Here is a 23,136-nt window from a genome sequence, read left to right on the forward strand (position 1 = left end):
TGCAATCTACCAACTGACAGCTTGAAATTTTTGAGGTTATACGTACTCAGAACGTTTTTACACACGAGCGCTATTATGTTGTTTAGAGAAATTTATAGGATTGATCTCGACAACAGTGCAGCGAAGTATTTAATTTAATTTTTGACGGTGAAGTTCCGCCAATGACCAGAGTTCATCGATTGTATACTGAATTCAACAGAGGCCGTAGTTCACTCCAAGATGAATTTCGTGAAGGTCGTCCAAAATCAAAAATGTTGTCCGGGTACTAATGATGCTATGTGCCAATTGATATCCCAAGATCGTCATGTGACCTATAGTGAGATTGAGACAACCTTAGTGGTGGTACCAGCATACATTCAATATTGCATGAATATTTGACCGTCAAAACAATTTGTTCGTGTTGGATCCCACACTCGATTAACAGCCCAAAAAGGCTCGTGTCGACTAATCAAAAGAAATGCTCCAAAACTACGATTGCGGTGCTTCGAAACATTTCTATGACATCGTGACAAGTGATGAATCATGTATTTACGCGTACACTGAAAAAAATATTTAAATGATTACGCAACCTAAATTTTAGGATGTACAATTTACAAGTTTCTTTAAATAATGTAATTTTAATTAAAATAAAGATTATAATCCTTGCTTTAAATTTATTTTCAATAAATTTAGGACACCAATTTTGTAAATTTGCGTCCCTCCGTTAAAGTCGCATGTCTTTGAACTAAGATTTTCCTTAAAGTAAAGAAACACATTTTTGATTTAAAGAAATTGTACTTAAATTAACTGAAATATTGAAACTTTAGATTTAAGATAAAAATTATTGTCTTTGGTTTAAAGTTTTTTTTTTTTTTGAATTAAGAAAAAATGTTTTACTTTGAAGTATCCGTTATAATTTTGATTTTTAAGCTGGCATTTGTTTATATGTGAATAGCTTTATTAATATACGTGAATAGCTTTATTAATATACGTGAATAGCTTTATTAATATAAAGAAGCCGCATCTTTGACTCGGAATCGATACCAAAAACCTAACGCGAAGGTCAAAATCTTTGAATCCAAGTAAACTTTTTTTTGAGTGAATGAACCGGCAAATAAACAGCATGTGTTTCGAGATGACCCAAATCCCATAAAAATTGCGCAGGCACGAAGCATTTCCAAGCGAATGATAACATTTTTTCAGAAAAACTGGATATGTAGCAATCGTTCCACTATCACAATGCAGAAGAGACAATTCTGAGTGGTACACAACCATTTGTTTGCCATATGTCTTCCAAGAAATCAGGAAAACCAACCGCCGAAGACGGATCAGTCTTCACCACGACAATGCGAACTTTCACACATCGGCTCAAACAACTGCACCTTGAGCACTAGAGGTGTGCACGTGAGTAATATTTTACTCACATTCACGCACACTCACTACGGAAAAATCTTACTCACGCACGATATTGTTTGGTAGGACTCACGTACACTCACGAAAAGAAAATTTGTACTCACGCACGAAATGTCGTAACTCACGAAAAATACCGTGGCACGCAAAAAATATCGTGACTCACGAATAATTTTATGATTAATTTACCTTAGGGACGTGTTTGAAAACATGAGCATGATAAAATCGAGATCGTTATTAAACTCTTAACACCTGGGAGTCACTAAAATTGTAAATGAATTTATCTCGTAAGAGTTTAATGTCCGTGGGCATGATTTTTCGTGAGCGTATTTTTTCGAAATTCGTTACTCACGCACACTCACGAAGAAATTATTTTCGTGATGCACGATTTTTGATTTGTTAATCACGATCACGACCACGCACACTCACGACTCACACGTGAGTCACGAAATTTTTCGTGATTCACGACAATATCGTGTCACGTGCACACCTCTACTCTACGATTTGATGGGTCGTCCGCCGTATAGTCCTGACTTGGTACGTAATGACTTCTTTTTATTCCCGTACATAGAAAATAAAATGAGAAGTGAATGTTTTTCGACATCTGAAGAGGCGGTTTATGCGTAAAGAATGCATTTTTTGGAGATATGTTCCTTCAATCAGAGGGGTAAAATTGCTTCCAATATTTATGCAACCCATGTAAACGTGTGTAGACCATAATGGGGGAATATCTAAAAAAAAGGAAAACTATTTTCGATGATTAATATAATATTGTTTTTGCTTTCTAATCCGGAAATATAACTGTGTGGTCTGGCGGTAAAATGGTTAAATAGAGAGTACATGCAAAAATGTTGTTTGTCTAAGGTCAACTTGGCATTAATAGTACTGAAAAATTCTTCAAAATTAACAGCAAATATTAGTCCAACGCGATTCAATAAATGGTACAAGTAAACCGAACATACGTAAATGTCACATGACGAGATTTTCCTACGCCGTTATTTTCAAATTAAATAGTGTTATACTTTATATATCAGAGTCGAAGAAGAGCACGCCGATGTTGCTTCTTCACTTTGTACTCTGTTTATGTTATGTTATGAACCTTTTTATTATGTTTAAATGAATTATATTTCAAAAATTGGAATTAAATGTTATTTATATTTAGTGGAACTTTTTACGCAATCCATAGTGGAAGGTACATAAGATAGAGATTTTCCGAACCAAAATATTAACAATCTTATAATGTAAGGAGCTAGGCAATTTGCAAGACATCAGGAATGGCTAGAGTAAATATTTAAATATCTAATTATCAATAGAATCAATAAATGTTGTGGTCACGTCACGTCATTCAAATTGCATATGACTGACACATTTGTTTAACTCCTGCAAAATACTCCTCGTTCACTTTCAGCAGAATTTCGCTCTTTCTTTAAGTGAAATTCATATTAAGGTGGAATGGGGGAAAGCTAGTTAGTGTTACCGGACACTGAACAAATTATAGAACATAGAATTTTGCTTTAATTTATTTTCATTAAATCTAGGAAACAAATTTGTGAAATTTAAGTCCACCTTTAAAGTCATGTCTTCAATTTCAAGAAATAATCTTTAAATTAACTGAAACATTGAATCTCTGCATTATATAGGTTATGTGGCAGCCCGATGTATCAGGCTCACTTAGACTATTCACTCCATTGTGATACCACATTGGTGCATTATATATAAAAAACATAATTTTAAACGAACAAAGTTTTCTTGTATGGGTAAAGATGTCTCATTAAAGACAAATAAATCTTAATTTATGGTACCCCCGACCACGATTGTTCAAACAAACTTTATTTATACTCAAGGAAACAATTTTAACATATCGGACCTTTTAGAAATAGCCCTCATATAAACCGACCTGCAGATTTGATTTCCGGAGCTTCTCGGAAGAACAAAATTCGTCCGATGGGGCTGAAATTAGATACGTGATGTCAGCATATGCCCTCTAACAACACTGCAAAAACCCCATATGAACCACTCGCCGGATTTGACCTCTTTGGCTACTCTTTTCTTTGCTGGGCTTCAGCCGGAGAAGCGGAGACTTGAAATAAGGGCATCTTTATAGCACAATTCTCTTTTAAATTTGAGTTTTGCGCACTTGAACTAGAAAATAAATTTTAATTCATTTGTTTTTTTTTCTGATTATTTCTTCATGAATCAGATCAGAATCCTTTAAAATGTGTTAACTTAAATTTCGAAATTCACTACTGATTTCAAATAGAAATTATGTTAAATTTAAAGTGAAAAACTAAAGTATTGAAGAACATCTTCTATTTTTGTAGTCAAGGCACAAAAAGTCAACAAATTAAAAGACGATTTCATTGAATTTGAAAAATTTTCAAGATTTAGTTTAATTAGAATCACTATATTGACCTAAATCAAACAAAATTTATAGTTCAGTTTCAAGTCGAACTAACGAATTAACTATAAGGCAAATAGACTTCAGTGAAAAGTTTTTCGACATTTATACAAGCAAAAAAATTATATACATAAGAAAAATGCCTCATATTTATGTCTATACTAAAAGTTCGTATTCTTATTTTAAGAACAATAAATCTTTGTATTCAAAGATTGTTTTTTTTTTTTCAGTGTAGGTTGGGTTAGGTTGGGATTGGTGGTAGCCCGATGTATCAGGCTCACTTGGACTATTCAGTCCATTGTAATACCACATTGGTGACCTTCTCTCTTATCACTGAGTGCTGCCCGATTCCATGTTAAGCTCAATGACAAGGGACCTCCTTTTTATAGCCGAGTCCGAACGGCGTTCCACATTGCAGTGAAACCACTTAGAGAAGCTTTGAAACCCTCAGAAATGTCACCAGCATTACTGAGGTGGGATAATCCACCGCTGAAAAAACTTTTTGGTGTTCGATCGAAGCAGGAATCGAACCCACGCAAGGCGGGCATGCTAACCATTCAAGGCGGGTATGCTAACCATTGCACCACGGTGGCTTTTCAGTTTAGAATTTCACCCTAATTATCTGCAATTAAGAAAAATATTGAATTTTATTCGAACTATTATATTTCAATTTGAAGTGGAAGCTATTTTCTCTGCGTGTATCCGTTTCCTCAATACTGGAAAAATCCAGAGAATGAAACCCCCTTAATGTTCGTGCAATGTGGTGTCACAAAAGGTTTTGCTTCGGCATGTTTATTTATCGATATTAACTTGTTGGTAGCCCTAATAGACGACGTCATCAAGTGATGGGAATAGGAACAATCACAGCAACTCCCACTTTACCATCCATATCCCTCACCCCATTGTGGCTTACATATAAATATGGAAAAGAGATAGTGGTGAAATTGTAACAATTTTCCTTGTGTTGTATATGTTTTTGCCTCTCTTACCAAATAAAATTGGTAGCATTTAGTGGTAGTAGTAGCGCTCCATTATACTACCAAGCATTGTAAGGACAAAGGAACATCAACCATTACCGTTGGCAAGGTTCTAAGGTAAAATGCTACCTTGTTGGCACGGAATTTATAAAAGGCTCGTGTGAATAGAGGAACTGTTTCAATTCGCCGGCATTCATGTGGTAACTAAAACGTGGCAAGGACATATCGGTGTTCACTCTCATTATTTCAACTGTTTTTGCTCTATTACCGAACAGCGTGTTGGCCAAGTTTAGCTTCACAAAACAACCTCTTAAGTACTAAGGTGAAAGAAAAGTGAAAGAAATCTATTTTAGTGGCAAAGGCAATAAATCGCAAAGAGTTGCAAAAACAAAAACAATGAAATCTGAAGAAAAGAAAATGAAGGTGAAAATATTGGATAAAAATTAGAAAATTTATTTATTAAGTGCATTATTATAGGAAATTTGGTATAAGTTTATTGTAATTGAAAAAAAAAAGAAATTGTACTACATTAAGAACCTTGTATATTTTTTTCATCAAAAATGATAAAATAAAAGCGACATTAATATGGATAAAACCTATAACACTAATCGAATTTGGACTACCAGCAATGGATTCATTCCCGATCATCCTAGACCAAGTTCACCGGGTAAGTCTATATTTATTATAGTCTCTCGGGATCCCTAAAATGTCGTATTATTTGGTTAAAATGATCAACAGTTATATAGCTTACTAAAAAGTGCAACACATTTTATGGATAATGCAGTGTTGCCAAGCGACTTTTTGTACCTTTAACCCAAAATACTAAGAAAATAAAAACCCTAGTTCCTATTTTCCTAGTTCCTAAAATTGTTTTTATTATTTAGTGATACACTTCAAAAATCAAATTTAACGAAAACTGTACCCAGCAAAAAAAAGCGCCGCCAAAAAAGTAGTGAAAATGTTCTTTTGGAATCCGGAAGTGGTGCAAAATTGGCGAAGATGCAATGAATTTAACATGGGCTTGTCATAGGACGGATTTAATAGCCGTTTCACTGAATTTGCATCACTTCGTAAGGAATTCAGTGTTGTGGATGTGATTTAGAAAACTTTATTGGAAGTGCTATTAAATTTGTGCCTCTAAATGTGTTTGCTGGATAATAATAAAACACGCCCAGCAAAAAAAAAAAATTGGCTAAACTATATGTGTATATTCTGGGTCGTAGTGAAATTCTTCTTACGAATATCCCAACAAACTTGAAACTTGGCACCAGTAGTTTTTTTTATGAAGTGCAAATGCCTTATCGGACCATTTTTAGGTGTATGCCCCATATAAACCGATCCGACTATTTGACTTCCGAAGACTCTGGAAGAAACCAATTTCACAATCTGGATGGAATTTAGTACGTGATATCACACTGAAAAAACATGTCCGGTCCCAAAGACTTTGTCTTTACCCCAATGATTTTGGTAATGATTCTGAGCCAAAGAAGCGGAAATTTGAAGTAAAGATACTTTTAACACACAATTCTCTTTTGAATTTGATTTTTTAAAAGTATTAAAGCCAAGATGACCTTAGTAAAACGACATTTTCATTCATGTTAGGATACCCACTTTTAAGTCGATTCACTTAACTGTAAGCCAAAATGACTTCATGAAAAATTAATCGACTTTTCGATAAGGAAAAAATGATAGCAGAGAAATGCATCTTCTATGCTAATCAAAATTCGCATTTGTGTTTTAAGGACATGAAATCTTTGGCATCACGACAGTACAGTTTTTATTCAGTGCAGTACAGTAATCCCTCGATTTACGTCGTGATTGGTTCCGGAATTTGACGACGTTAATCACTACGACGTAAACCGAACTAAAAATTGATCATACGTATAAACAAAAAAATACCAGTTCATTATTCAAAAATATTAGGGTTTAAAAATTAAGTTCATAAACAAATAAAAAACGTAATATTGTATAACATACATATAAAAAAACATCGCCACTTCTACAATTGCGTTATATAAGCAATATCAATAAGAATTTGACGAATTTTCGGTAAAAATTTCAGATATAAATGTTTCGATGTCATCATCGTTGGTATTTATTTCACTTACGGAAGGCGTTTCTGATATAGTTGGAAAAAAATCGACGACGTAAATCGAAGTTGAATAGAACGAAAAATTTGACGACGTAAACCGAATCGATGTAAATCGAGGGATTGCTGTATTTGGCTTTTAACCACCATGCACAAATTGGTCCATACCGTTCCAAAATTATAGATAAGCCGTCTATATATCTGTCTTAATTTGACTACTGCAGCGTTACCGTTGAGAATTTCTAAAAGGTGGCGCAAAAAGTGTCACTTGTCATGAATGGCGGCACACACAGTTTAAAAAATTGGCACACTTTTTCATATAGAAAAGTGGCAATTAAACGCATTTACGTTACATTGTATTATAATGGAAGTCTGAATAATTTTTTTTTCACTTTTTCGTCACTGATCAATACTCCCCCCCCACCAAATTTAGGGGTTTTTCTCACATTTAGGGGGATTTACAGGGGTAACATTTATTTGGGTAGATTTTTAGGGATAAACAAATATCTCAGACCTTTTAAAGTGGAGAAATTCTCAACCAAATTCGGAACAATTCTGGCATGAATTTTGAGGTCACCCCAAGTACCTAAATAGAAGCAGCGTTATTTTGATATTTTTCAAACGCTTCTGTTGAAAAGACATTTTTAATATTTGACACAATTAAAAACAAATTAAGAAATCGTACTTTGACTTAGCAGCTGAAAGCATTTTAAGTGTCAAATTTTCATAAAATTATTGTTCTCATAATTTTGCGTCTACATTTTTTTTTACATTTATACATTTATATTTTATAAACCGTTTTTATACCCTCCACCATAGGATGGGGTCTATTAACTTTGTCATTGCGTTTGTAAGTAAGTATATATATTCTGGGTCGTGGTGAAATTCTGAGTTGATCTGAGCATGTCCGTCCGTCCGTCCGTATGTTGAAATCACGCTAACTTTCGAACGAAACAAGCTATCGACTTGAAACTTGGCACAATTAGTTGTTATTGATGTAGGTCGGATGGTATTACAAATGGGCCATATCGGTCCACTTTTACATATAGCCCCCATATAAACGGACCCCAAATTTGGCTTGCCGATCCTCTAAGAGAAGCAAATTTCATCCGATCCGGCTGAAATTTAGTACATGGTGATGGTATATGGTCTCTAACAACTATGCAAAAATTGGTCCACATCGGTCAATAATTATATATAGCCTCCATATATACCCATCCCCCGATTTAGCTTGCAGAGCCTCTAAGAGAATCAAATTCCATCCGATCTGGATGAAATATGGTACATGGTGTTGGTATATGGTCTCTAACAACTATGCAAAAATTGGTCCATATCGGTTAATAATTATATATAGCCCCCCATAAAGACCGATCCCCAGATTTCGCTTGCGGAGTGTCTAAGAGAAGCAAACTTCATACGATCCGGCTGTCCGGATCGGACCATCCGGTATATGGTCTCCAACAACTGTACAAAAATTGGTCCACATCGGTCAATAATTATATATAGCCCCCATATAGACCGATCCCCCTATTTGGTTTGAGGAGCCTCTAAGAGAAGCAAATTTCATCCGATCCGGCTGAAATTTGGTACATGGTGTTCATATATGGCCTCAAATACCCATGCAAAAATTGGTCGAAATCGGTCAATAATTATATATAGCCCCATATAAACCGATCCCTAGATTTGACCTCCGGTGCCTTTTGAAGTAGCATAATTCATCCGATCTGGGTGAAATTTGGTACGTGGTGGTAGTATATGATATTGAACAACCATGTCAAAAGTGGTCCATATCAGTCCATAATCATATATAAACTGAAAAAACAGTGAACCCACCAGGAAGAAAAATTTCGGTTAATTTTAGAAAATTTTGAATATTTTTAGAAAATTTTAACTAAACAGTATAACAAACGCTGGCATCACGCCGATGTCATAAAAACAAGTATATATTTTTTGACAAATTTAAGCAATCTTATTAGACATAATTAAGTTTTTTCATTTGTTAAAGAAAATTTTGTAGTTTGAAGGGAAAAATTGGAGTTCAAAATTTCAAGAATGTCTTTAGTGACATACGAAGTTCATGATGAACGCATTTGTAGTAAAATTTACAAATTTAAAGAAATATTGAACTATTTTGAGGAAGACACGAATTTAGTTAATCTTTATCCTTCATTTGTGTATATTTTTTTCCTCGGTTTTAGTTAATTTAACAAACGTACACAAAAAAATATTAGAGTAGAGGAAACTTTCTCCAAAAATAATAATTACATGAATTAAAATAAAGTTAAATTGGCTTTAGTGAAATAGAGAGTTCACTTTTTTTTGAGCGCAGATAAATCGATCCCCAATCACACAAAAATTGGTCCATATCAAGTTAATAATTGTATATAGCCCCCATATAAGCGACCCCCATATTTCAATTCTGGCTCCCTACGTACCGTGCAAAAGTCCATATCGATTCGTAATTATTTGTAGACTTACCTACACATACCTTTTTTGTCTAATATATACCACGTATGGACTATAACTCACAATTTAGAAAACGATTTAAGATACCACAACCCAAGTAATTCGATTGTGGATGACAGTCTTTCGTAGAAGTTTCTACGTAATCCATGGTGGAGGGTACATAAGATTCGGCCTGGCCGAACATTCAATTCAGCATTCAATTTGGTTTGGCTATGGTCTAAAAATTGATGACTAGCATATGTAGATTTCCTCTGACGATATTTAGGGCCAATCGGGGATGGTCTGTGAACAATTGCGGGATTCTATAAGTGGACTGTATGGTGTTAATGTATATCTCCGCAAGAGTTTATGCAGTTATATTATATGCAAGTAGAAGAAAAAAAGTAATCCAGATTCAGTTTAATGCAGTTTATTGACAGGGGATAGCTTCTTACCGCTTCAGATTGTAATGCACAAGTGAAGTAAAATGGTTCGCACGCAGGCGTTATGATTATTTGAGTGAAATTGATTTATCTATTAGAACAACAATTCAAATATGGAGAACATATTATATTTGAGAAATATTTATCGATAAGTTCATGGATAGATAGTTGCCATATAGATATAGCCTAATTTAGAAGAATTACTTATAATATATTCGAATAATTCACTATGTTATGATAATACAAATTCGTGATATTGGATTATAATTCACATAAATTACTTCATTTGAAAGATTTAAAGAAATTTATATAGATTTTGTGGAACGCAGTTCAACATTCCGCCCCCTTTGCAGCGTTGCAAGTTAATAATTACAAGCACCAGATATAACCCAACCAAAAACTGAACTTTGAGCAATAGGCATAGAGGTGGATGTTTGGATAAGGCCCGCCAATAGAATCTTAGAAAGCTGATCATTTCCAATAACCACTTCAATATTAACCGGGTTGAAGAAATGAGGGTCAGCTAAGTCCACTATATGATTGTAAATTGATTGCAGTTTTTTGTCCTCCGTGGTCTCTGGTATTTCTACCTCAAATCGACGTTGAACCACTCCCGTGATCTGAATCTTTACTGCTGAGTCGTAGAACGATTGCAGGCTGAGTGTGCAGAATTCGTCTTCGTTTTTCCGCGTTGTTGGTAGATGATAACGTTGTACCATAGATTTGAGAACATAAGTTCGTAGGCCAGCTGAATTCAACAGTAATCTCACTTTTACAGGACCATCAGGTGTGAGAAGCCTTGCTAAAGCGGTGGGGAGGAAAACGTGAATTTTCCTTTTCCGACTCAGTCGTTCGTGTACCAATGGAGGAGTACGCAGTGAACCTTGGTTTTTGCCGGTGACGTGATGACGTGGCTGATTAGCTCTAGTCGATGAACATGTTGAATTAGGGCGACTGCAATTTTCAGTTTGGCGGTGAGAGCTTTGTGACGAGCTGGAATTATTAGTTTGGTGAGAACGGCGAGGCTTGTTGTGGTCATCGACGTGCAATAGTGTATGATGATTATTGTTACACACAATGCAAGTTTTGCGAGATCTACACCACTCACGGGTATGAGATGAACACAGGCATTTGAAGCAAAATCGCTTTTCTTTCACTTCTTGTCTTCGTTTTGTAACATCCATGTTATAAAAAGCTTGGCAGTTTTTCAATGTATGCCTCTTGAAACAAATGCGGCATTTTGGAAGGCTAGATAGTGAGCTGTAAACGTAAATTTATTAAGTTGTGAACGGTTGGAAATGTAATTTCTAAGCATTTGGTAATATACAGAGTTTTACTAATGGGCGAATCAGTGTTCCGTTTTGTGTCCGAATTTCAGCGACACGAACATTAGAATCACTACCTCTGAAAACCTTTGTAACTCTACCAAGACACCATTCATTAGGTGGAAGATTATCTTCCTTTACTATTACAAAGTCATCGACTTTCAAATTCAGTTGGGTGGATTTCCATTTGTGTCGTTTCTGCAATTCACAAATGTACTCTGTCTTCCACCTTTTCGCAAATTGTATTTGTAGTGTCTTTAGTCGTTTCCAGCGATTCATAAGTGTCAAGTTATCAGAGTATTCTTCAGGAACTGCAATAAGAGGAGCTCCCCTCAAAAGGTGACCAGGAGTCAGTGGAATCAGTTCATTGGGGTCTTCGCTGATTGGTGAAAGGGGTCTAGAATTCAAAATGCTTTCTATCCGAATCAACAAAGTGGAAAATTCCTCAAAAGTGAATTTAATATTGGAAGCCACTTTTCGTAAGTGAGTTTTCATGCTCTTCACAGCAGCCTCCCACAATCCTCCCATATGTGGGGCGTGAGGCGGAATAAATTGCCACGAAAACCCATGTGTACTATATTTTTCAGAAACAGATACTTGGACATTTCTCAAAAAATTCTCATATTCAGTTTTTAGTACCCTACTAGCACCAACAAAATTCGTTCCGTTATCAGAATAAACTTTATTAGGGAATCCGCGCCTTCCTACAAATCGAGTGAAAGTAGACAAAAAAGCCTCACTTGTCAGTTCCGAACAAACCTCTAAGTGAACAGCACGAGTTGACATACATACAAAAATTGCAGCGTATCCTTTGTGCAGCTTTGCGTTCCGAAGTCTAGATGTTTTCAAATCAAATGGTCCCGCAAAGTCCACTCCAGTATATGTAAATGGCAAGGAAAAAGTACATCTTTCAGTTGGCAGGGACGACATTATCTGGGTACCAATACGGTGTTTATAAATCGCACAGGTGTGACAGTTTCTTATACACTGTCTTATGGAACTTTTTAAGCGGACCACATAAAATTCCTGGCGAATTGCACGCAACATGACTTGGTGTTCAGAGTGGAGCAGCATCTTATGAGTAAATTCAATAAATAGCTTACAGAAACGTGATTTCTCAGGCAATATTATTGGATGTCGCTCGTTGTAACTAAGATCAGCATTCGCCAATCGACCATTTACTCGTAGCAGTTTGTACTCATCAAGTTTTGGGTTTAGCGTTAGCAATTTACTTTTTGAATTAATTGGCATGTTGCTCTCAAGTGCTTGATATTCAGATGGATAGTACATTTTTTGCACCGAACGTATTAAATTGAATTTGACAATCATTACTTCTTCCTTAGTGATAAAGTTATTTTGTATGTTCGGCAAAGTTTGATTCTTACATTTTCTTATGAATCGATAAATGTAACATAATACTCGTAGAGCTCGATCGAAAGAAGAAAAACGATCTAATATATCCTCAGTTTGCATGTCAGTGTGGAAAGTGCATACTTTTCGATCTAGATCAGGTTCCTTGAATGTAATGGATTTTGGCCAGAAATCGTCAGATTTTAAAAGCCATTTCGGCCCGTGCCACCAAAGCAAGTTAGTGCTAAGTTCCGATGCGGTACACCCACGAGTACCGATATCGGCGGGATTATCTGTCGTTGGAACATGTCTCCACGTGACGTTTCCCACATTTTCCAATATTTCTGAAACTTTGTTGGCTACAAAGGTTTTCCAATTGTATGGTGGCTTGTCTAGCCAAGCCAAGGTAATCGTAGAATCAGACCATAAATATATATCAGTTATTGAGAAAGTCAAGTTTTGAGAAACAGTTTTCAATAATCTCGACAACAGCGCTGCGCTACAGAGTTCTAATCTAGGCAAACTCAACGTTTTCAAGGGTGCCACTTTGCTTTTTGATGCGAGTAAATGCGAAGTTCGAGTATTTTCCGAGGAAATGGTGCAAACATATATGCAAGCACAATATGCTTTCTCCGAAGCATCGCAAAAGCCGTGGATTTGGACCCGTTTTTCGGGGGAGTAGTGAATCCAGCGGGGGATCTTAATGAGTTCAATATCAGGAAAGTTCAAAATAAATTGGTTCCACTTTTCAAGTGAATGAGGTTTGACTTCCTCATCCCATTCAGTGCCGTCAATCCACAGTTGTTGCAAAAGGATTTTAGCCATAATTATAATCGGAGCTAACCAGCCAGCGGGATCAAATATCTTGGCAATAATGGACAGTATTTTCCTTTTTGTCAAAGGAGGAGTCGGAACAGTAATAACCGAAACTTTATAATAAAACAAGTCATTCATTGCATTCCATCGAATGCCTAATGTCTTCGCTTCACTTGTATTCTCCAGTTTCAAGAAATCTTCATTTAGAAGATCTTCGGGGGGCAAATTTTCCAAAATGTCAGTATGATTTGCTGTAAGCTTTTTCAGAGGAAATCCCGCGGAGTCAAGTAGATCAACAAGTTGAGTTAAGTAATATTTCGCTTCAGGCAAAGAATGTCCCCCAGAAAGAACATCATCAACGTATATTTGGTTCTGCAAAATGGATGACGCAGTTGGATGAGTGGATTTTCCATCTTCACTAAGTTGTAACAGTGTGCGGATGGCTAAATATGGAGCACAGTTTACTCCAAATGTCACAGTTTTTAAGGCATAATCTCGTATGAAATTAGTTTCAGAATTTCTGAATAGAATTCGCTGGAATTGACGATCGTCTTCATGTACATAAATTTGACGATACATTTTTTGAATATCGCCGTTGAAAACATATCTAAAGAAACGCCAACGCAGTATAATGTTCATTAGATCGTTTTGCAAGATAGGCCCAGTGTGCAAAATGTCGTTCAAAGAAAATCCAGTAGATGTTTTCTTTGAAGCATTAAATACCACTCGAACCTTAGTCGAAGTACGCTCCGGCTTCACTATGGCATGATGCGGTAGATAAAAGGATTGGTATCGTGAATTTTGACAGAGCTCAGTTGATACAGTTTGTTCCATATGATCAAGTTCAATATATTCAGATAAGACATTTGAGTACTCATTAAAAAGTTCTGGAGTTTTCTGTAAATTCTTCTCCATGTGTAAGTATTGTCCCATAGCGGATCGTCTGGAAGATCCAAGAGCCACTTCGGCCGGGAGATCATGACGAAATGGAAGTTTCACTTTGTATCTCCCATTCGGCAAACGACGTGTTGTCTTGCGGTAAAAATCTTCACACCAAATATCAGTGTCTGAACGTTGTTTATTTTTTGGGATTTCCTCCAGCTCCCAAAAATTCCTAACATCTTCGTTCAATGTTTCCTTTGTCGTAACCCATGAAGCGAAAGAAGTGATTGTTCGTCGCTTTGGAGGGCCACTGATAAGCCAACCAAACTCCGAGTTCTGAGCCAAGAGGCTTCCTGCTAAGTTTTTCTCTATACCCGGTTTAATAATGGTCGGTAAAACATCACTTCCCAGCAACATATCAATGGGACCAGGCCTGAAAAAGTTTGGGTCAGCCAAATCGAGTCGATCTAAGTTGGACCAATCCGAGATATACGTGGGTGCACATGGCATTAGATTTTTCAAGTTTGAAACGACCAAAGCAGAAGTGTGTAACGTAAATTTCGATTTCCGAGATTTCAAAGTGACATTGCATATTCTAGTCGAATTTTCTAAAACAGCTCCCCCAAGACCAGATATCCTCGTGAAAGATTTCTTGGTCGGAATTGAGAACCGATTAACAATTCTAGTGGAAATGAACGATTCCTGGGATCCCTGATCTATAAAAACTCGAATAGTGAAAACCGTACCTAAATGTTCCATATCAACCAAAGCAGTCGGTAGAACAGTCTCCTCATCAGAACTAGCAAAGTTTGAGTGAACGTGGGAACTGGGTTCAGAGTAAGCGTTCGCCGACGTGGTCGGCTGATCATCGGATGAGGTGTCAGCATGAAATGTTGCAACCTGTGACGACAGATTGCGTTGGTGTCTACCTCGACTTTCAGGATGCAAAAGTGAATGATGTTTCTGTTGACATTTTTGGCATAAATGATCGCTTTGACATGCTGATGTAGTATGGCCATATGAGAGACAATTTTCGCATACGCTATTTTCAGTTACAAATTTCTTTCTTTGAAATGTTGTCCAGGATTTGAATTTAGAACATGTTCGCAAAGCATGATTTTGCTTGCAAACTTTACAAGGTCTGTAGTTACTTTCAGTCTTAGTATGAAAACTTTGAGTTTTCTGTTGCATGTTGGTTGTGCTCGAGGGTTTTCTCATATCTGAGATTGACTCTAACATATCAAGCCTTTTCGAAATAAACTCATCCAACCGTTTCCACGATGGTAATTCCTTATGGTCAGTAAGCGAATTTTCCCATGCTGTTAATGTTTCATCCGGTAACCGTGATGAAACCCAGAAAACTAAAATAGGATCCCATGAAAGAATAGATATATTGTAGGCTTTCAGAACGGATAGACAATTATTTATTGTATATTGCAAGTTGCGTAAAGATTTCTCTTTTTCCGAAACCACACGCTCAGCCTCAAAAATTTTCCTCAATTGATGATTAATCAATATACGTTTATTTTCATATCGTTGGCGTAGAGCCTCCCACGCCAAAGTGAAGTTGTCGTCAGTGAGCGCAAATTGTTTGATAATTTGATTTGCCTCTCCTCGCGTTTTGGCTCGCAAATGAAATAGTTTTTGTGCAGGTGAAAGTTTCGGATGTTTAATATAAATAGCAGAGAACATGTCTCGAAAACTGGGCCATTTATCGTAACCGCCACTAAATAATTCCGTATCACACGGTGGAACTTTTATTGAGAATCCCGTGTCATCCGTAGGCCTACTTTCAGGAATGGTATTTGGACGCCGTTGTTCTTCCATTCTCCTTTTCTCAATTCCGATTAAATCTAAAATAGCAGTTTTGCAAATTTTGTAAGATTTGCAAGACTCATTGAACTTTGAATGCATTGATTCCCTTTGTTCCTTAGTGAACCCCTCCTGCGTAGTCATATCACTTTCATAGACTTGCGTCAAAGTGTGCCATCGGCGTTCTAAGTCTTCCAAGTCAACTTGCAAGCTTGAATGTGTATGCTCAGATATATCGCAAGCATTAAAGTTCGCACAGTAAGTGACCAATTGGTCAGAAAAGAAAATAAACTTTTGTGAAGACATGTCTCAGCAGGATCGATATGGAATATAGTCAGCAAATATTCGAACACTCTTACAAATTTAAGAGCCGAAAGTGTGACAGCTTACTAGAGCAATTCAATAAGTATTCTTTGAGACTCTTACTTGCGACAAATGAAATAAAATCAAAGTTTAAAATTCACTAGAGTAATTCTTAAATTCAATTCAAATCCCTTTCTTCAGTTTCACAAGTACAAATATCCCAAATGAAGTAAGTATTTAAACCAGAGTAATATGAATAATGCAAATTTTATCATTCAACAAATGAAGAGTTCATATGCAACAGATGAAATAAATGAACAAGTTTTAGCTCCACTAGAGCAATTATAAAATTCCTAAATTCAGTTCAGTAATTGTTCGTATGTTTCACACCCAAAGAAAAATAAGTTTTTATTACAGAAACTTTTAAAAAATATCTAGATTGTGTAGTGTTATCTTTATTCCAATATTAAATGAGATACTTCTCGTTGTGTATCTGTGAGATACACCCAAGAGAACAGGTTTCCAATCAAGAGTAAATTATCTCTCTTAACAAAGTCTCTTTCTATAGAGCAAAGAATAATAACTAACAGATGTCTGTTGTTAAAAAAGACTATGATAAGAGAAAGCTAAGTTTACAGGTCGATGCTCGAAAGTCTACAGAGTTTTCTTTCTCCTTCTTTACAGTTCTATGAATACCGAAATACTCATGTAACATCCAATGAATTGTTTAGATATCAGAATGATGTGGATAGCTATAAATTCTCTTCAAATAGAAATTTCAGACATGAACATTTGTAAACAGTCTCTCTTTGAAATTTGGTTTCATACATTCACTCTATAACTCTCTTCCAAATTTATCCTCAACATGCATTCATAGAACAATATTTCGCCTCAAATTAACTGTTGTTGTTGCTGTTGCAGGGTATTGGACGTATCAATAATTAACTTTTGCAATATTGTTGATATTAGCATAACTTTTTTGAAATCAAACCCATGGAGAAAATAATTCGACTTCCAGTTGACTTCAACTTGTTTTCAAGGGTTCCAATCTTAAAATGACGTGTTAACACAAAATTAAATTCACGTCTTAATTCATTGTGACGAAATAAATAAATAGAAACAATTCCAATGATAGGGATTCATGATGTGAAATGAAAAAAAAAATTGAGTATTTACCTTTATGGGTTTCTTATACCTTCTGTATAAGGTAAAACTTTTTTTTTTGTTTTTTGCATGTAATTTCAGTAAGCAATGAGGTTGTGGTAATACTGTTCCATTAATGTATACTCATGAAATCATACAACTTCAGTTTGGTCTAATTTCCTTTTATATCTTTTCCTTTTGTTTAAACCATTTATATTTAAAAATTCAACAACAATAAATTCCAATTCAAAAAATTCAAAATGCTGGTATATTCTTTATAATAAATCAATAAATATCCAAAAATAGCAGTGTCTTGCAACAATATGTAAATATGTGCAAAGTTCAACAGCATAACCAAAAAATTGTTACATGTACATTGAAAAAAATTTTACGCAATTTTAAGGTTTACGCAACCTATATCTTAGGATACGAAATTTGTAAAATATTGAGGACAAATTTCTTTAAAATAATGAAATTTTAATTAAATTAAGTTTATAATCTTTGCTTCAAAATTTTTCGATTAAATATATGACACGAATTTATATGTTTCCGTCACTCAGATAAAGTCGCATAACTTTGCACTTACGCCAATTTTCCTTACGATAAAGAAACACATTTTTTATTTAAAGAAATTGTCCTTAAATTAACCTTAATATTGAAACTTTAGATCTAAAAACTCTTCAAATATAGGCCAAGACTTATTTTAAAGATTTAGCGTCGGTTTAAAGTTTCTTTTCCCTTCTTTCTTTTTTGAATTATGAAAACATGTTTTGCTTCGAAGTATCCATTATAAAGGGTGATTTGTTAAGAGCTTGATAACTTTTTAAAAAAAAAAAACGCATAAAATTTGCAAAATCTCATCGGTTCTTTATTTGAAACGTTAGATTGGTCCATGACATTTACTTTTTGAAGATAATTTCATTTAAATGTTGACCGCGGCTGCGTCTTAGGTGGTCCATTCGGAAAGTCCAATTTTGGGCAACTTTTTCGAGCATTTCGGCCGGAATAGCCCGAATTTCTTCGGAAATGTTGTCTTCCAAAGCTGGAATAGTTGCTGGCTTATTTCTGTAGACTTTAGACTTGACGTAGCCCCACAAAAAATAGTCTAAAGGCGTCAAATCGCATGATCTTGGTGGCCAACTTACCGGTCCATTTCTTGAGATGAATTGTTCTCCGAAGTTTTCCCTCAAAATGGCCATAGAATCGCGAGCTGTGTGGCATGTAGCGCCATCTTGTTGAAACCACATGTCAACCAAGTTCAGTTCTTCCATTTTTGGCAACAAAAATTTTGTTAGCATCGAACGATAGCGATCGCCATTCACCGTAACGTTGCGTCCAACAGCATCTTTGAAAAAATACGGTCCAATGATTCCACCAGCGTACAAACCACACCAAACAGTGCATTTTTCGGGATGCATGGGCAGTTCTTGAACGGCTTCTGGTTGCTCTTCACTCCAAATGCGGCAATTTTGCTTATTTACGTAGCCATTCAACCAGAAATGAGCCTCATCGCTGAACAAAATTTGTCGATAAAAAAGCGGATTTTCTGCCAACTTTTCTAGGGCCCATTCACTGAAAATTCGACGTTGTGGCAGATCGTTCGGCTATTCATGATGAAATGTCAAAGCATACTGAGCATCTTTCTCTTTGACACCATGTCTGAAATCCCACGTGATCTGTCAAATACTAATGCATGAAAATCCTAACCTCAAAAGAATCACCCTTTAATTTGGATTTTTAAATTGGCATTTGTTATATACCGCGAAAAACGAATGAAAATTTGATAAATGAGATCTGTATTCTAATTTTAATTAATTTTTTTTTTTTTTACAGATTTAAAGCCAAATAAGTCACTCAAACTTTCTTTATTTTAAAGAAGCCGCATTTTGACTCGTAATCAATACCAAAATACTTAAGGGAAGGCTAAACTTTGGCTCAAGTAAACTCTTTTTTTTTTTTTTTTTTTTTTTGAGTGTAACGTTGGGTAAATTTTAACAAAATAACCAGTAAGTAATATCAGCAAATCTCAAATAAAATATTCATAAATCAAAGGTTTAGTGTTCTAATAGATCCTTCAATGGGCTCACCAGCACTCAAGAGGTACTTCAATTATCCTTCTCTCAAAATATTTGTGTCATTCCGCAATTTTAGGAATAGTATTTCCCATATGCAATCATTAAATACATTTAAAAAACAAGTAATATTCGCATAAAATATGACTCAGATTTACAGAAACTTGAATATGATACGACAATAAATATTTCTTTCAAAGAAAATTATTATCTTCCAGCCAAACTCTACTATCAAACTTTTCAAAATGTTTTTTCAGTTTCGGTGTATGCCAATTATGAAAATTATTTTATTTAATTTCCAATTTATCCCCTCTTCCATCTGGAGCGGTCATAAACATAATATGACTAAGTATGAAATTTGTCTTCTTTTTTTTATCAAGAAAAGAATTTAGGAACTTTCCCTCGTCTTTATTTACGCAAGCTTCTTTCCGTAAACAAGATGTTAGTAACCCAAACAATTACAATATGACTCACCGAATATAAGATGACTCACCGAATACAAGAAGACTAAACACCTTGTTGCCTTTGGTATCCACCCACAACTTAAACCGTGTACCAGGGCATCGTTAGACACTCCACCAATGGCAAGTATTGAACCAGTTCCAACGCAAATACAAACTCTAGGGAAAATTTTCACTCCAATGGCCACACAAATCCCTTCTCCAACGGAAAATAATAGGAGTTTCCAAATGGGATATTCATGCACAAAAACCAATAACTGCTTCTCCTTGTTCTTAGCAAACAACACAGTAACTTTCTAGCTTTTCTCTTATTTTCGTTAATAATCACTTTCTTCCTCTTTATTAAGTTCCTTCATATTAAATTCCATCACAAATGTAGTTCATAAATTTCCAAAATTAATTTCTCAAATTCTTGATCACGTGTGCACTTCTTGATATCAAAGTAGAATGATCACCACCTATGACACTGGACTCTGATCAAGATACTATTCTCACTTCTAGTGTTGGGAAAGTAACGAGTATTTGATTACAAGTACTCGTTACTGACTAATTTTTTGAGTACTCGTTACTAGTAAAAGAGTACTCAATATCTTCATTGCCAGTTTTTTTCTTCTGAAGGCCGGTATGCACCTCTAGCGAAATTTTCGGTAGCAAAAATTTATTTAAGTCTAGAACAAAAAAACAGGGCTGTGTACACAAATTTTAAACCAGCTAATCGCTTTTAAAAATTGTTAATATATGTTCCAAATATTCTTCAAATAAATTGTTTATTATTTATGCGCTTTACAGATATCAGTTATTCCGGACGGAATGTCGGTGTTTGTAAAGAATCTTACAGTGTGTCGGATCGATACGACTTGTCGGCGATGACTAAATAATCGGTAAATGTGTTATCGATCCCATAAACATGCAGCAGTATCGATTATGCCTTCGGACTTAACTTATAATGTGCACAATATATGGGATATGTTCGACACGAGCACTGTCGTCCGGAAAAACTGATAGTCTGTAAAGCGCATTACAGACCTTTTAAAACTTTTACGCACACAATGATTGTAATAAATTAAATGTTTGCTGCCAAAATATGCTTTTGACAACCCTGTTATTTTCATTAGAGGTGCGTACCAGCTTACGAAATTAAACGCTACCGAAAATTTCGTTAGCATAAATAGCAATGCATTTCTTATGGGAATGAAATTTTTCGCTAGAGGTGCATACCTGCCTTGACGGTAGTAAGTTGGCGGTTTGGAAGTAAAATTCTTGACTTCTTGAAAAATATTAATTGAAGTTTTCGAAAATCGTTTTATCAGTTAAAATAACACGAAAAGAATATATGGCTTCTTCCTTTGAAGAAAGTGAAAAATTTATCTGATTTCTTAAAAACGTTTGCATTTGACATTTGCATTGGGTGTAGATGGGAGCTATAATTTAAAGTATCACATGGATCACGTCTCATGCGAATAGTATGAATAATAATGTCGTTGACTTCAGCTGGTTCAATCCAATTGTTTTCAGAGAAGGTACCCAAGCTTATTCAAAAACCCTTGGAAAATTTCAACATTGGGTCTCACGATAAAAATGATCGCTTAATATTTTCATCCACTTTCAATGGTGGATTTAAAAAGTTGGCAAATTGCAAGCATCAGTAATACACAATGTCATTTAGATATACCCTGACGAAAAAATACCAAATAGTGAATACGAAATTGGCTCTAAAAATTTGAATGATTGGTGAAAATCTTTTTCTAACGAGACCCATATATCTACAACACCACATTTTATAACACTAGAATAAAACTGGATAATGTAATTTGCTTTTCTATACTGTTTTTAAATTTAAAAAAGAGGAAGATATAATTAAAAAGTGCCCACAATGTCTTTTTTAATTTTTTTCTATAAAAGTAACGAGTAGTAACGAGTACTCAATTCAAAAGTAACGAGTAGTAACGAGTAGTCAAAAGTAATCAAAATTTACAACACTACTCACTTCATTAATATTGTGCATTAATGAATTGAAAGAAAATCAGTGTTGCCTCACTACGTTTCGAAATCCGACTTGTGTTTTCTTATTTTTTGAACAAGTATTAAATGGAAATTTATCTTATCCATTTATTTCCCAGTAATGACAACGTGGAATTAACTTTAAATTTAAAAAAAAAAATCAAATACAACGAAAACAGTCTAAATTCAAGAAAACGATTACAATAGATAATATATGAACGAAAGTTAAATTAGGAATTTTCCTCTCGATAATCCAAGACACTTGGCAACTCTGACGGGAGACTTTCTGATGAGAGCCACAATGACAGAGAAATAATTTCAATATAATATGTGACTATGAAATGAAGTAATAATTGGGCTGTATTTTGCGTTTATTTTTCTCGTTGGAATTATTTTCTCGTTCGAATGATATTATGGTATATTTCCACTAAAGGTAACATTTAAAGAGTTCCTCTCTGGTTTGTTGTAGGTGAGTTGGAATGTTGGTAAATATGTTGCAGGTGAGCGTTAAACAACAGCCGATGTTTATTATTATTGTAGGAATGTTGCAAGAGAGAATGAATGAATGTTAAGATGTCTTTACAAATGTTAATAATGTAAGAATAATTTGATGCCAGAGCCAATGTATGTAATAAACATTACCATTAGTCATATGAAATGTCGATCATCAATGTTTACAGTATGCATGGAATATGTGGAATTTAAATGCAGACAATAAATAGACATATGATAACAGTGCAATGTTACCGGTAAGTAAAAGAAAATCAAACACAAAGCATTGACAACAGAAGATATATGTTAAACTGAAATTAATACTCCATGTAAATGTAAGTCATACGTTGTCTCTTCGTTCCGTTTTCTTTTCCTTTATTTGGCAGCATAAAGAAGCCGTAGAACAATTTTAACACAAAGTGTTGTCAGAATCTTTCCAAAGAGATAACTTCCTCTTCCATTCAAATATTTATTTCTCCTCGGAAAGAATGATCTTAAAATATTCCTAAATTCACGTGTCTATATGAAACGCAGGTGAAATTTATATATTGGATACTTGTGAAGCACCAAAATAAATGAAGTAACATCGAAAAGAGTTCTACTCTCTTTCTTATCTCCACTAGCCTTGCGTAACAAAGCTTACAAATTGTGTTTAATACGCGGTGACTATGTGCTCTCTGAATCAAATTTTCAGATGGAAAAAGCAGTAAATTCAGTGCATAATTATAACCATCAATT

The 23,136-nt window shown here is 35.1% G+C and overlaps 1 protein-coding gene and 1 long non-coding RNA gene across 2 annotated transcripts in view; one reads left to right on the forward strand and one right to left on the reverse strand.

The window, feature by feature from the left end:
• LOC142221761 (uncharacterized) overlaps positions 1-20,327 on the reverse strand; it is a 31,442-nt gene extending 11,115 nt beyond the window's left edge. The window contains exon 1 of the long non-coding RNA XR_012718203.1: positions 19,938-20,327. This is a non-coding gene — a long non-coding RNA (uncharacterized LOC142221761). The remainder of the gene's footprint in view (positions 1-19,937) is intronic.
• The window catches only part of Nep5 (M13 family metallopeptidase neprilysin 5), an 82,552-nt gene continuing 64,296 nt past the window's right edge, over positions 4,881-23,136 (forward strand). Inside the window, exon 1 of the mRNA XM_075291553.1 lies at positions 4,881-5,431. Coding sequence (XP_075147668.1) covers positions 5,350-5,431 — 82 coding nt within the window. The 5' untranslated portion in view covers positions 4,881-5,349. The remainder of the gene's footprint in view (positions 5,432-23,136) is intronic.

The sequence above is a fragment of the Haematobia irritans genome, chromosome 1, assembly GCF_050003625.1.
Source record: "Haematobia irritans isolate KBUSLIRL chromosome 1, ASM5000362v1, whole genome shotgun sequence".
Taxonomy (NCBI): Eukaryota; Metazoa; Arthropoda; class Insecta; order Diptera; family Muscidae; genus Haematobia; species Haematobia irritans.